At 33.8% G+C, this 15,043-nt stretch overlaps 1 protein-coding gene across 1 annotated transcript in view; it reads right to left on the bottom strand.

Annotated features, from left to right (window-relative positions):
- Nucleotides 1–750: 750 nt before the first annotated feature.
- Nucleotides 751–15,043, bottom strand: part of SCaMC (Short Calcium-binding Mitochondrial Carrier) — a 229,036-nt gene continuing 214,743 nt past the window's right edge. Inside the window, exons 7-9 of the mRNA XM_081764835.1 lie at nt 9,555–9,722; nt 6,972–7,119; nt 751–4,874 (exon numbers count right to left, since the gene is read on the bottom strand). Of these exons, the coding sequence (XP_081620961.1) occupies nt 4,681–4,874; nt 6,972–7,119; nt 9,555–9,722 (510 nt within the window). The 3' untranslated portion in view covers nt 751–4,680. The remainder of the gene's footprint in view (nt 4,875–6,971; nt 7,120–9,554; nt 9,723–15,043) is intronic.

Raw genomic sequence — 15,043 nt, 5'->3', positions numbered from 1 at the left:
GAGTACCGCAACGTCCTCTCCTACACGAGAGAAAAAAAAAATCGAAGTTGTCCTATCTGCTGACCAAGTGCTGTTGACATTCTGTCTCATTCTGCCTATAGTCCGGATCTTGCACCGTGCGACTTTTGGCTCTTCCCCAAACTTAAGAATAACCTTAAGGGCCAACGCTACAGTTGTGTCGCGAAGGTAGAAGCAGCAGTTCGGGAATGGTATCACCAGCAGCGACCACAATTCTTCGCCTACGGCATGAAAAACCTTGTTTCGTGCTGGCGCAAGTATGCTCCCCGTAATGGGGGACTTTGTGAAAAATGATGCCACTATTCGTACCTGGCACTGTAAGCTTTCCACTGTTACCTGTATCGGTGCTATCTGTCAAACAAAAATAAAGGTATCACCTTGAAGGCATTACTTTCTGAATCACCCTCGTAGATGTAAAAAGTATTAACGTACTGACTTAAAAACTGAAATTAAGTTCTGAAATTCTTCCATATATAGCCAAACCTGGACCGGTAAGGATCGCAAAGGAACACCAATTTAATACCACTGGTGGAATCTCACTTATTGTGTTTCTTAACTAGCTGGGTGAAATAGCCAATGTCTCACTTATGAGAATGTTGATAGACAAGATTCCCAAGTAATACAGGTTTCTCAATTATCCAGGTTTGACTGTGAATACAAGAAAGGCTTGGGAGCAATTGCCTAAACGTGACTAGCTTTTCACAAAAGGTTATTAAAAATTAAACTCCAAGATTTAAAAAATAGCACTTATATTTGTCAGTAAATGTATGGTACAAGGAATTCAAGAACTTTGTCCTGCTTTACATACAAAAAAGATACTTCTAGCAGTTCATAATGCACGGTATTATTTGTAATAGTAAGAAATCTGAACCCTTCAGCTTACAACACCACTTGAATAATGCTTAAAAATACATACTTTTTTCTTTTTACATAGATTACTTGATTAACACTTTTTAAAATGAACCTTCTTAAAGACGTAATAGAAAGCACTAACTGTCAACGGCTCTTTCAATGGTATTTTTTTGTCACTGACATAGCCATCACAGATTGTTTTCATTAAGTAGTTATTTTTGTGGGTAATTTACAAGAATAGTTCAAATTGTTGCGTTTGATCATTGTTAAATACGTATAAGAACGTACAATCTTCCGTTGATATTGGAGTAAAATTCCAACGGTAGCATATACATTCATACGATTACGGGCCTAAATAATGAAAATTTCAATACTACGTAATGTTCAACACACACACACATGAGTAACAAAATTTCCTTTCATATTAAATGGTTATAGGAGAAAATGAGAATTACACAAACTAATCGAAATATCACGCCATTTTATAATACTATTAAAGAATATTAATACAATTCTGTAAACAGTTTCTAAAAACTTCATTAAGCTTCAGGTTTTTTTTTTTTTTTTTTTTTTTTTTTTCGTACAAGTTCTTCCGAAACTTTGGACCATTTTTGGTTTCTGCTTAATTTTGTCACGTCTTTTCTTCTATTCACATTATAATTGTTCAGATCAAGTGGAGAAAGACGTTGTAAAAGTTATATCATTTTAAGATTTATACGCTAGAAGGCTATTCTCTTTCTTTTTTTGACAGTTAAAGAACTTTTCACAATAAAATCTAGTTATATATTTCTAGAACTTCAAGCAGCAACATTATCAATCAATGCTTTTTCGAACATGTATCAATCATATGTTATTGGTGTTTTTTTTTTTATATATATATATCTATATTTTATTGCATTACCGTAACAATCACAAATATAACATGGACAATTTTTCCTTTATACATTCCAATCCCGCCAGCAGGGTAAAACAAAAAAAAACATATGTAAAAGGAAAAAATAAGACCATATATTCTTACACATACATATACTGAAGCAATTAAGTGCTCGAAATTTAAATTTCATTTCGTATATTATCATATATGTTTGAACCAAAAGAATAAAAATTCAACATATTGAAAATTATACAGTAACGGACAAAAATATAGTTACATAAACTCTACAAAAGAAACGGAAACCATGATATAAACATATATCGTTATTTGGCTTGATTCTTTTTCGTGTTTTTATAACTAACAAATTTCTTCTAACACAAATCTACAATGAATAATCTTTTAGTTATTTTTCTTTAAAAATTAATGCTTTGCATATCTTGAATTCCACATAATATTTATAAACTTAAAAAAATAAATACAACATTTCTTTAATGAATTCCTTCTCCACACAAGCATCTACACGATTTGTTTTTATTTATTTCATACACACACGCGCAATCAAGACGTCATCCACTTTAATACCAAACTACCTGCTTTATAAGTTATTTTAAATCATACCTACTACAGCCTGCTTCTGACACTTTTAAGAGGACGCAACCAAATTAAAAAGTTTTTTTTTTTTACATATTTTCTTGAATCATATACCAACGTACAACGAAAGGAAGATCCTCGTATTCTCTGCTATATTCTACGAACGAATTCCCTTTTCAACTTTTACATGCGTTGTTTGTTTCTTTTCATGAATTATTGTATTACTTAATAAAATCACTTAAGAAGTTAGGCCGTACATTTTTGTATTGTTATAACTGGCGTATTGTTGCATCCATTTTCTTAGTTGTGTACAAAGAAATATCATTATAATGTGACAAGTTCTGCATAAACTTGTTTAAGCGTATAGCTAATACCTAATGCTGCAGTATTCAAACGATGAAATATATGGTTCTGACTATATTGAGAAACTTATCACATGATCTATACACAAGCTTACTTATGGAAGATATTTATTTTCAGTAGTAACTCAACCCACTAAATAAACAAAATTAATCGACGTCATTCTATTAATACTGATGTTACATTTAAAGACACCTACCATATCGTCACTTATATGAGAAAGTGACGTATGCTAGAAAATTCTCCTAATGCGTCTACACAGTCTCCAGGAATGGTTCCACTTCTTGACGAAGGAGCACTATCCCCTCCCCTCGTAAGTTTAATAAAAATCATAGGTTCTTATTGTTAAAAAGTGTCCTCCTGTAAATGCAATTTTGTCATTCAAATGACTATGCTGTAGAATATAATGGGGAACGCTAACACTATTATCCCACACCTTTCGGTTCTTTGACAGGATATAAAACAAGGACACTATCGAAGATTATTTTGAAAATATTTATATGCTTTCCCAAAATAAAATATAAATTACTTGTTGTTTAGGATACGTCACTGATACGTCTAAAAAAAAAAGACTGGTTTCGCTTCTATTCGAAACGTTGAAGAAATAAATATGGCTGAAGGAAAACACAGTTGGCCCCAATCTGTATTGTACGCTTACAAGTACCTCTCTCATACAACAGTTTTTATCTTAACTGCCATTATTTTCGTATCTGTACAGGTCGCTTGTAATGGAATGTTTCGGAGTTCAAAATGATACCTCTGTATGTGCAAACAACGTCAGCTACATACCGATGGGGACACTTTCACATCTTATTGCAGTATTGCCCTCAAAATTGATCTAACTTCAACACTCATAGTTATCCTAAGTTTCACGTGAGAGGCACAATTTTACGCGTTCTGAAAACTCCTGACACGTATTTTATTTTGTTTCACGCTTCTGCAATTAGCAATCTTATATTTTAGTTTTACTTATGAAAACCTTAGATATTCCACAATAAATGATGATAGTGTATAGGTCGATAAATTGCTATGTAACTGAAAGCTCGCGACTGCGATTACTTCACCTCTTTTGTTATCTTCAAAGCACAATGAGAATACAACTCTCCATCTGATGAACTCCTTTGTCGCACGTTGGTATATAACTCCCTCAACATTTCTTAATACCAGTTATGTAAGTAATGCAATACTTAGTACAATACAATTTTCGTAAGAAAACCAAGTACTCTCACGCATCACAGCTTGTGCTTTGCCGAAATATTTGGATGACTCTAGCACCATCATTTATTTTCCACATGCAACTTTCAGAACGGAATGTCTTCAAAAATAATGTAGCTGCTTACTGTAACAACTGTATTTTTAAGATCACTTTCACCACGCACAGTTCAGTTTGGACAAAAATAAATTAAAAAATACGTGAAAAACAAAATAATGTACTAGTAGAGTATGTATAAAGTATATGCAGAAGAAAATGATGCAGTTCAACTTTCGCTTTGCTACATTCATAATAAATTAAGACATATACACGAAGAATAAAGCGTATTAAAAGAAATAATATAAGTCATGTTTAAGACTGACGTTCTTTTTCACTTCCCGTGATGAACTGCTATCTTTCAGTAGCGGTGTTGTTTGTTTACTTCTTTCTGTTTTGTGAACGCGTAAGCGTAAACCAAAACACAGCCACCACGAACCCACTCTGATTGGATGAAAGGAAATAAAGCTGCCCAAAGGCAAATACGTAGTAGAGATACTTTGTTTTATCGTCTATAATATCACTAAGACTGCATTATCAGAATTGAAGAGTGAATTACATTGAACATTATTGTAATTACGCAGATTCATGATATAGATACGATGATCTTCCACTCCCAAATATATGTGAGCCATATATCGTGTGTTATTAGCCATAGGCTGAGCCTCGCATTCCACCCAAACCTACGTCCTTCGTTTGTAAGGTAATTACTGTGAATACCTAATGCTCTCCTTTTTCATGTCATATTACATCCCAGCGCTTGACGACAGTGTTCATACACAACATAACTGATACTCACAGCAGGAGCTACTTTCAAGAAGTTTGGTGTTATGCCTCGGTATAAACCAGGAATACCTTCATTTTGAAGAATTGTCCTCAGTAAGCTCGTCATAGTTAATGTCTGTGCATGGCTAACACTGGTGAGAACGGCTGAAAATGAAAAAAACAGCATGTATAAGTATTGTACGTTGAAATAATTACTGGCAAGAAGGAAAATGTACACTCAGCGACAAAGTTCTTTTCGTTTGGTAAAATTTATTTCAGAAATAACGATGGAACGTACACCGTTTCACCGAGTTTCAAGGCTGGAATAAACAGAAAATTACATTCTTTTTAATTCACTCAAACTATAATAAAATTGTCCTTTTATTCTGGTTATTTACGACCCATCAAACGACAAGAACTTCTGTCGCTGACTGTACATGATATATCAACCTCCTAAGATGATATTTTCGAATTATATGGCATAAACACTATAAAATAGAATAGTCAATAAATCACAAGCGCTGACAAACCTTCTGTTTTTCTACAGAGATAAAAATAATTTTATCTTGTGATCGAAGAGAAAAGCACTCATAAATTTAAAATTTTCATCTCTGACAACTTTGTTAGTTACCCGCTGCGCTGCAAAGTTGTGAGAATATATGTAGTTCCCTTGGAAGAAAGGGGGGGGGGGGGGGTCCATTTTCATTATGGCTGGGTAGTAGTATTTACACGTACTTTTATAATGCACAAGTTCACCTATTTTCTGTATAAGCATGCAACACGAACGCTGTATGCTGTAATGCAAAAGAAAATATTTTTCAGCAAAATCTTTCGGAAAAGACATTAGCTCGCCTGTGATGTCAACCATAAAATAGATGTGACTTATAAATACGTGGAAATACTACCCAGCTTTCCAAGTGAAACATTTTAATCACTTTTGTCACCATCATTCCATGAACAGAAAGGAATTCGCATACATGTTAACTTAACAGCGCAGCTGATGACACTGACGAAGTTGCCAGAAAGCAATGAAAACTTATGATGATGTATCGTCTCTTCTGGTAGAAGGTAAAGTATTTTTATCTCCAGCATTCATTATGTATCATACTCTCACCATTAGCAATTCTCTCTCTTTCTCTTTGGAAGTTTGAAGGAAAAACAAACAAAACAAAAAATCTGTACGTTATAGGGCAAATACAGTTACTTTCAAACAATAGTAAAAATATGAACACGCAAAAATGTTAATTAAAAAATACAATTACGAATATTTCAAGTGCTTTCTACTAATATGGAGGAAATAATCGATTTTATGTCACATCAAATTTCTTTATTTCGTGCGAATTCAATTTAAACTAACACATGGCTGGAGAGAATCGAACTCAGGTCTACGGTTCACCGCGCCGATGCTTTAACCACTAAGATTTTCAGTCCACTTACGACTGAACAGTCATACAGTCTATCACTCTTGAAATATGTGCTCAACTACTCGGACTACATGGATTATATCACAGCACCTATTGTGCTTGGACAACACAGTATCTAAAATTATATTACAAAACACAGCACACTAGTTAGCATAGTGGATAATATGTTGGCACGGTAAACTAGAGATCTGGATTTGATCTGCGGTCTAGTCATGCAATTTTTCACTCTTTGTATATATACACAGAAAATTATACCATATAATTCTGTCCAGCAGATCGTACATTTTGGAGCTATGGGCCTTTAAAGTTCATTTTTTCACGTTCTCGGCAGCCTATAACTCCGAAAGAAAGCATTTGTGCATCCAGGATTGTCTATACTTTTTGTCTTATCTTGGTGTCAGGAATCACCTCCCAAACGTTGTCGGTGTTGTTTTGAAACACCCTGTATATTAATATATATAGAGAAAGAAGCCTATATACATCAACCGTGTGCCAATCACAACGCTGGAGAGATACTGGGGTAAGAATGAGGTATGAGGCCCTGCCTGTACTGCGCCTCGATTTGGCTTTCCTGTCCTCAGGTCAATATGTAGTTAGCCTTAATTTATCACTTCTATTTTGACTATATTATAGGTTAACCCCCCGTGTTAGTTACTGTGTTCAACTTTTGATCATTCCAAACTTGAATAACCCACCGTGTTAGTTAAGGTGTTTAACTTTAAATTATCCTAAACTTGAAATGAGCATTTAAATGTACGACTTTGCAGTCTTCAATCGAAAGATGATTCAAATCTTTGATAATACAAACAATAATATAAAATATGAATATTAATCTTACCTTGGGCTTGTAATCGAGTTCTAATTAACGCCAAAGGATACGATGCTATCTGACCACACGTGCTACTTGCTGTTCCACATAATAGAAGAAGCAAAACTCCTGGAGTTTCTTCCTTCATATGTTGTCTCAAATACATGTTCTTTAGCGTCTGAAATAAAAGAAAAGCGGAATCTTTACAAATAACTGTCTAGACCACTAGAATATGCTCATAAGTTGAATATTTTTCGTCTACATTAAGTTTCTAGTTTACAGCTATTAAAAATGGTACTGAAATGAAATTAGTTTCCTTGCCAAAGGCGAGTTGGTATGGCGTAACTAAAATGTGTGATATGTGGCAATGAATATCTGATCCTCCAGTCAACCTTGAAAAATAATTAGACATACATTCATTAACAGTAAAACAATTAAAATAAATAAATAAAAGGGGTAAATTAGAGTTACATGAAGAATAGATAAGAATAGCTGGAATGCTTGCAACTTATTCACTAGTGGTTATGCAACCACTCACAGTTAAACACCATAATCAATATCTTTGATTTTGTTTGAAATATCGACATGCACAGACGAATTACAATTCAATACTACGCACTCTTGTATTTCATACTGATTTTGACCCTTTATTTAAAAAGATTACCAGGAATCCCTCACTTCCTTTGAGAAATACCTTGTGTAATTGTTCTAGAATCTTGATTTTGCTACTTTTGTATACTACCCCTATGACTTCGTGTGTCAAATTCCAGTGTCTGTGCCACGGCCATTCGTCTTTGTACTATGGCACTTTCAAGTTCCGTGTCGCGCAATTTCCGACGCTCATGACCTGGAAAGAACGCTGCTTTGAGGTTTGTTCCCGTTGAATTGTTTCTTTGTTTTGGTGTCTAGTTTCAACATCAAACGCTGTAACAGGAATTACCGAACACACTGTATATATGCAATGCAATGAAATGAAATGCAATGCACGTATGTTATTGCATACTGCAATGAATGTCAAATACACAAAAGCCTCAAAAACACGCTCATACGTGCTAGTAACTAGTTTTTCAAGATTTATTACGCAACTGCAAATATAATTATTTGTAACTCTATAACTACTTCTGTTCTCAATACCGACACCGAGATTTTGTTGTATTTGATTTATTTACGTAAAGTAACCTATTCTTATATTATTATAACCTTGAAGGTATACTCACTTCCAAGAACTTTAAAATTGTTCAGTATTTAATTTTGGTTTCAGTGTTAATGAAAATATTCAGAAAGATTCTCTTTCCTAATATTACCTTTCCATTTATGAAGTACGAGAACTATTAATATTACCCGATTCTTGTAGTGTAAAATTTGGGCAAATTTGAAGTAGGAATACATCTCCTAGTCCCTCGCATACTTTTAGTCTTAATATTTGTTTTAGCCACACCAATATGAAATTTGCTTCAATCACAAACAAGTTTGAACGTGTAAACTCAAGATGAGAAAGCAGAATAAAGAAAGTAACGTAACTGGAGAGTATATTTTCTGTATTTCGAGAGGATGTAAGCTGAATTGAATTCAAACCGCTTATTAAAAAACTCGAGAGCGAAAGAAACTTTTGGTATAAAGTCTGTATCACTGGTTTTTCTTAGCAGTTTTCTCCTGTAAATTGTTGGTAGCTTTAAGCAGCTGTCTGAATCTATGCAAATTATTTAAAACTTTATGTTTTTTTACCTATTCACATCTTACTATGCTCTCCATTCGGAGGGGAACATTAGGATTTTTGTATTTTATATTTTTAAGAAGTATTAATGTAAGATTTTGACAGTTTCAAATGGCTTCCTTGCATAGCAGCTATCCACATATGAACGTTGCACTTTTGAAAATTTACTCAACTAGCACTGTCAGGAAACGCTTGGCTCAGTTCACACAAGACAAAAATATCTTTGTGAATCATTAAACAACAATATACAAAGTTAGGGCACAGCGTAAACTGAATTTATATGTGAAAATGTCTTTATAACGAACAAAGCAAATTATGAAGAAAGTAACTTTTTGTATTATTGCTAGCTTTAAGAACATTTTACGTTAGTGTTGCGTGGTGTTCTTTTGAAAGCGTTCCTACTTTCTTCTATACTGGCTACATGACTTGACCACCTGAACCTACTATAGTTAAAATAACCCTAACAATGCTGGAAATACAAACTTCAAGGCAAACTTGAATTATCATTGTTATATTAACACCGGGACTAACATATTTTTAAAAGAAATGTCAAATATCAAAAGACGAATGTCAATACAAATATTCCAGTCCTAATGTTAGTATGGGAATAAAAGTTTCGATTGTAGGAGACTTAAAAAATAAATAAATAAATAAATAAATAAATAAAAATAAAAAAAAAACTGTAGTACGCAGAACCCAAAACATCTGCAGATTTAGCAGGGATATCTCAAAAACTTGATACTAACTCAGTAACATGCCACTCACACTTAATAATTGTTATATATTATTTTTAATCAAAGTCTTATGTACCACAGAGAATTGCATCAAAAACAATAGCATGAATATCTTCAATTTATTACACTTATCTTACGATCTAAAAATAAAAATAAAATATGTACCTCGTATACAGCCAAATCTATTCCTGCGTAAGGAATAATACCCAGGAGGTTTGGAACATATCCTCTGTAGAAACCTTTCCAGCTTTCTTTTAAGTATATGTGCTTCGCGGCGTCGAAGATTCCTTTGTATTGACCTGTCTTCCTCAATGCTAACCTAGTTTTCAATACCTGAAACAAAGAAATTCAAATTATCATTTATAATGAACACTAAAACTGAGTTTTTGAACTAACGTAAGTAGTAGTATAGTTAAACGCCACTACGTGAAATTAAGTTGTAAAAATCAAACTTAGAGATCAACACTTTCAGTCAGTAAGTTTTGATAGTACCTTAAGGAAAGACTGAGAACTGGTCACCACTACACGTATCACAAGAAAAATAAGATCTAATTGAGCTGAAGAAAATGATATGCATGATGCAAGCTCATGCAAAACTTTTCACTGGAGAAAACTGAAGAAAAAAAAATTTTGTAAAACCTAAAAATTCATACTGTAGAAGCATCAAAATCCATTTATTGAGGTGAAACTGATACTGAAACATACTATCATTAAGTTGTTCATTATGACGCTTAAACGAGACAATGGTACATAGTATGGTTATTAAAGTATAGCCTAAAACTATCATTAATAATTTAATTGCTTTTCAACTAAAATATTGTCCAAATAAGACATACATCAATCGATCGACTACATCGAATTGAACAAGATAGAATGCTTCAGGATAAACTTTCAAGAAGACGTAATACCATTAAATAATAATAATAATAATAATAATAATAATAATAATAATAATAGCAGAAGAAAAAAGAACTAAACACGTACGACTATCGAAACGCACTGTTGAACTACCTTTCAGTTGTATTGATACAAATGGAACTCTCTCGGTTAAAAAAGATTGGGTTTTTTCCTTTACTAAAACTTTTCTGCATTTGCGAAGGTACTATTTTGCTCTGAACCTAACAATACATTAACTAATGAAAAAGGAACGTAAATATTTCAAACAGCAGACAAGGTGTTAGGGAGGCTTCACTACTCTTTCTTTCTTAGGACTTTCCCTCCAACTTCGAGCGCGTTGTTGCCAAACTCACAATTTTAAGGGACTTAGACAAGTTCAGGCACGTAAATATATTTACGGGAAGTGTACTTTGCATATATTACTAAGATTTAACATTGTATACCACACAGGAAGTTGTTATTCAAAATTTCCACCTTGTGCAGCCATACAGCCTCCAAGCACTGTGATCACGTCACGATGTCAGGCAAAACTGCCACTACTTTCTCTAAAGCTCGTTTCAGAGAAGCATTTTTCGACAATTGCCCAGAGGACAGGTCTGAGTGTACTGATGAGGTGTCTCAATCAAAACGTTGGAGAAGCCTTTGTCTAGCAAGTGCCTGAGTGACTATGTGGTACGAGGGTCTGTTCCACAATTTACTGCCTGTACTGTGTTTTGGCTTCGCTATCCTAACCTTTGGTCAATGTGCGGTTAGCTTTACGATATCATTACAACAGACTATTTGTCAATTTGGAACAAAAAGCATAATCCGCTCTCTGAAGTCGGGGCTGAGTCGATATAAAACATTCCCGGAGTTACACTTGAGTGAATTTAACGCAAAGGCAGAATCTGAGCAGCATACTGTGATAGTATATCGAGTATAGTGCAACTGTACTACTTATACACATAAGAGTAACCATACAGCGATGACTACTCCAAGACAAGTAAAGTTTATTAGAACTAATATCTGTAATTTATAAATATTTAACAAAGTTGTTAAAAAAACAAGCGCAGTGAACTCAAGTTGTTGTATCTTCGCTATTAAATAACTAATATGTTAATTTTTCGTTTTGGATTAGCGAATTAAATCAAGAAAGTTTAATTCACTTTCAGAATTATATTTAAGATCTTATTAAGAAGAGGAAAAGAAAGTGGCTGAGACATTGCCTAAGAAGGAATTGTATCATGAGCGACGTTTTACAGGGTATGGTGACAGGAGGGGGGGCGAAGGAGGCTAGAATTAATGGACGATATCAAAACAAAGAAATCGCACGTGAAGACGAAGAAGTTAGCGGAAAACCGTGGAGCATGGAAGCTTCTCAGTTGCAGCAAGTGTCCTGCCAATAATGGCAAGATATCTATGATAATAAGGATTCTGAATTGAATGGGTGAGTTGAAAAAGGAACATATTCCAAAAACCTCAACTTCCAAACACTGGGTGGAAACATGAAAAATTCCAGAAATATCTTCGATTTTTCACACATACGTTCCCGTAGACTTCAGTAAAGATGACCTAAAATTAATGAATGCGTTCCTTGTTCCTCTCAAGCGGTGTAGGTACATATAAAATGAGTATAACCATCCCAGTTTAGCTTGCCTATTTTCTGGAATGTGTACCTTTTTCAACTCACTCGTTCAATTATGAGATTAATATATAGTACAAAATGCATTTCAGTACTACGTTGTAGCTTGAAATTTACTTTCCCACAACCTACACAAACCTATTATCACGCGTAGTGACAAAGCTACAATGTAAATTTGAAAATTACAGCAGTATGCTAAGCATTGCTTTTGTAACATCCAATGTGTACACTTAACAGGAAAACTTGGAAAAAGGGAATGACAAATGAATGTCACAAGAACAGAAAAAACAAATTACTGACGCAATAATAATATCTTTCATGGTTTTATGTTGAAATCCATGCTCGTGATCGCATTAACACTACCATTAACCAGACAATATGTCTCCCTTCAGTCACTGAACTTCCTCTTGCGAAGAAAAAAAAATTCTGAATATATGAGGATGAAGGAGGAAATTTCCACACGAAATCAAGAAATCAAAAGTGACATATGGATAACAGCAATGAATAATATTGTCAGTACCAGTTTAACTAGATCCAACATGTGACAATAGAATACACGTAGTATCGTCCTGTTTCAAATTAACAATGATATATATAAATAAACTGAAATTAAATAATTGTTGGAATCAGATGTAGCCAGGGAATGAGTCCTGAGGTTCCGTACCCTCCTCTACCGAAATTCCGACTTTTCTGTAAATTAAGTATAATTTTAGGGATGATCTGAATTTAAACCTCCCAAAATACTTTGTACTTCTCCTGAAATAAATTCTTGCGTACAAGCCTGGTTGAAAAGACACAAGAGTATAAAGTAGATTCAATCGTCACTAAATACAGTTTCTAGTATCTTTTCAATGGTATTTTATCAACTGTAACCATGGGCGCCTCAGAGGGGAGCAGGCAATTTTGCCTTCTGGATTTTTGAAAGGGGTTTGGTTCTTTGAAATACATGTTAAAAGATACTAAATTTGCTCACTCAGACACCACAGTACTTATTATATATGTCCAGTGTGGAACTTCAGATATTTTGGGAGGTACTAGGGGAGGTCATACTAACCCAAAATATGTATCTGAATATATAGTCTCCCTCACGTTTCCGAAATAGCGGTGTACCTTTTCAGCCTGACACCAGCTGAATTTCAGTTAATTGCATATAATAAACCCCCAAAGTTGGTGTAAAAACGAAAATTATATATCATCTGAAAGGCAGTGGAGTAAACTTTCCGATGGTGTATAGATTATTGCAAGTAGGCCTAAAGGAAGAAAGTAACAGAGGTAAAACTTTAAAATTTTCCTCTAAAGTGTCTTTTTCTTTACAATTCTCTCGTATTATTGAGTGGAAACTGTCTCCTGGGGAATAAAAAAAACTGGCACGCTATGCCGAGGACGATGATAGTTTCACGTTGTTGGCGTAAACAGTAATCGAGAAAAAAAAAAAAATAAGTAATAAATGATAAGAAGAACGTGCCGCCTTCTACTGAAGATTGACGCTACTTTAGACTCACCTAAGATATGAAGTAACTGACGAATACTGAAAGAAACAAAAAAAATCACGTGGAGTTTACCACTTCACACTGAATGATCACGGTTCGAACATGCGAACGTACCCTTGAGAAATGAACATTTCCACTACTGAGCCATCATTACGGCCACTTTTCAGGTTTCAGACAGGCATGTCAAACGAAAATGACAAAGGGGAGGTAAACCATGAGAAGAAGCAGAAGCTATTGTACAATCACTTTTTTTTTATGCTTTATACGTACTCCTGGACTTGTGTAGATAAATCGTTCCGGAGCTCCTTGTGCAAATCGGAATTTGAGTCCAATTTTTATCATAATTTAAAGTTCGTCCCAAACAAACACACCTGAAATGATGCTGTTTAATAATTCTGCAATACAAAAACTCAATTACATACTATGCTTTATAAATAGGGTACAGAGTCTCATTCCTACAACGAATATAGTAGAAAAGTTCAACAATAGTTAATAATCTAATTAGTTCAAGTTTCACTAGATGGTTCTCAGAATTTAGAAATTTAATACTACTCCTTACTTTAGATGTAATTACCGTTCATAAATTTTAATTATATAAAAAAATTTCTATATAAGTATGAATTTATGTTTACGTTAATTCTGGAGCTGTCTATGTATTTTAAAGACAACCTGTAGGAAATAATAATTCTGAATCCTGTAATGGAGGGAAGGAGCACATTCATAATGAACTGATAAGAATCATCGGCGTCGAATTGGATCAAAAGTACAATCATTTGAGAGCTGTTCTTACGACATATCAAGAAAGAGCTATATAAGTAGACACTAGTAATATACTTTAGGTATGACGTATGAAAATTGTTCGGATTTCTGTAGTCGTAGACTGTAATTTAAAATTTGATATAGGTCACCATAATAATGAATAAAAACTAGCATCTACGAATGATCTGTTGAAGGCTACAGTCAAGTGATCGAAACAACTATACCAAGTCAAAATCAATGCGTATATTGATATTCTTTCATTTATTAACAATTAAATTTCCGCAACGAAGTATGAGGTATTATGCTAGTTTCGTTATTACCTTTTCGGTGTCTTTTTTTCAATATAATTGCTAAATTTTCAGTGCTTGGAGCTGCTGTATCTTCTTCGGATCATTTTGGCTAGGAAATAATTATGGGTTTACTAAGATGTTAGTACGTAATAAGAAATAAGTAATGTAGCTAATTTCTGCTATTAAAATCTTAATCAAAATATTAATTTACAATTAATAATCATCTGTAATAACCTTTTCGCGTTTTTCCCTTCTCTCACGACATCAAAAAGTACTATTGCCATGTCTTCGTAGTTTTCAATATTAAAGTACAATAAACTAAGTAACTAGATGTGGTATACTAGAACTTAGTACGCTTTTGAACTTAATAGAAAATAAACATTTATCACTCACCTAACATGCTGGACTATTCGCACCAAAACCATACTTTACTGGCTAATCTTTTCATCTTTGTCAAATTGGCATATAACTGACTACTTGTCTGAAGATAAAAATTCCATTTTTTTTAAAATAGCAAATCATCCAATTAAATTCTTCTGTGAATGATCAAGATGTTTATTTGAGAATGATTTGCAACGAAGAACAATTTGATTATTT

This window comes from Thermobia domestica, chromosome 7 (genome assembly GCF_964235325.1).
Source record: "Thermobia domestica chromosome 7, izTheDome1.hap1.1, whole genome shotgun sequence".
NCBI classification, from domain to species: Eukaryota; Metazoa; Arthropoda; class Insecta; order Zygentoma; family Lepismatidae; genus Thermobia; species Thermobia domestica.
This window is presented reverse-complemented; position numbering and strand designations above follow the sequence as displayed.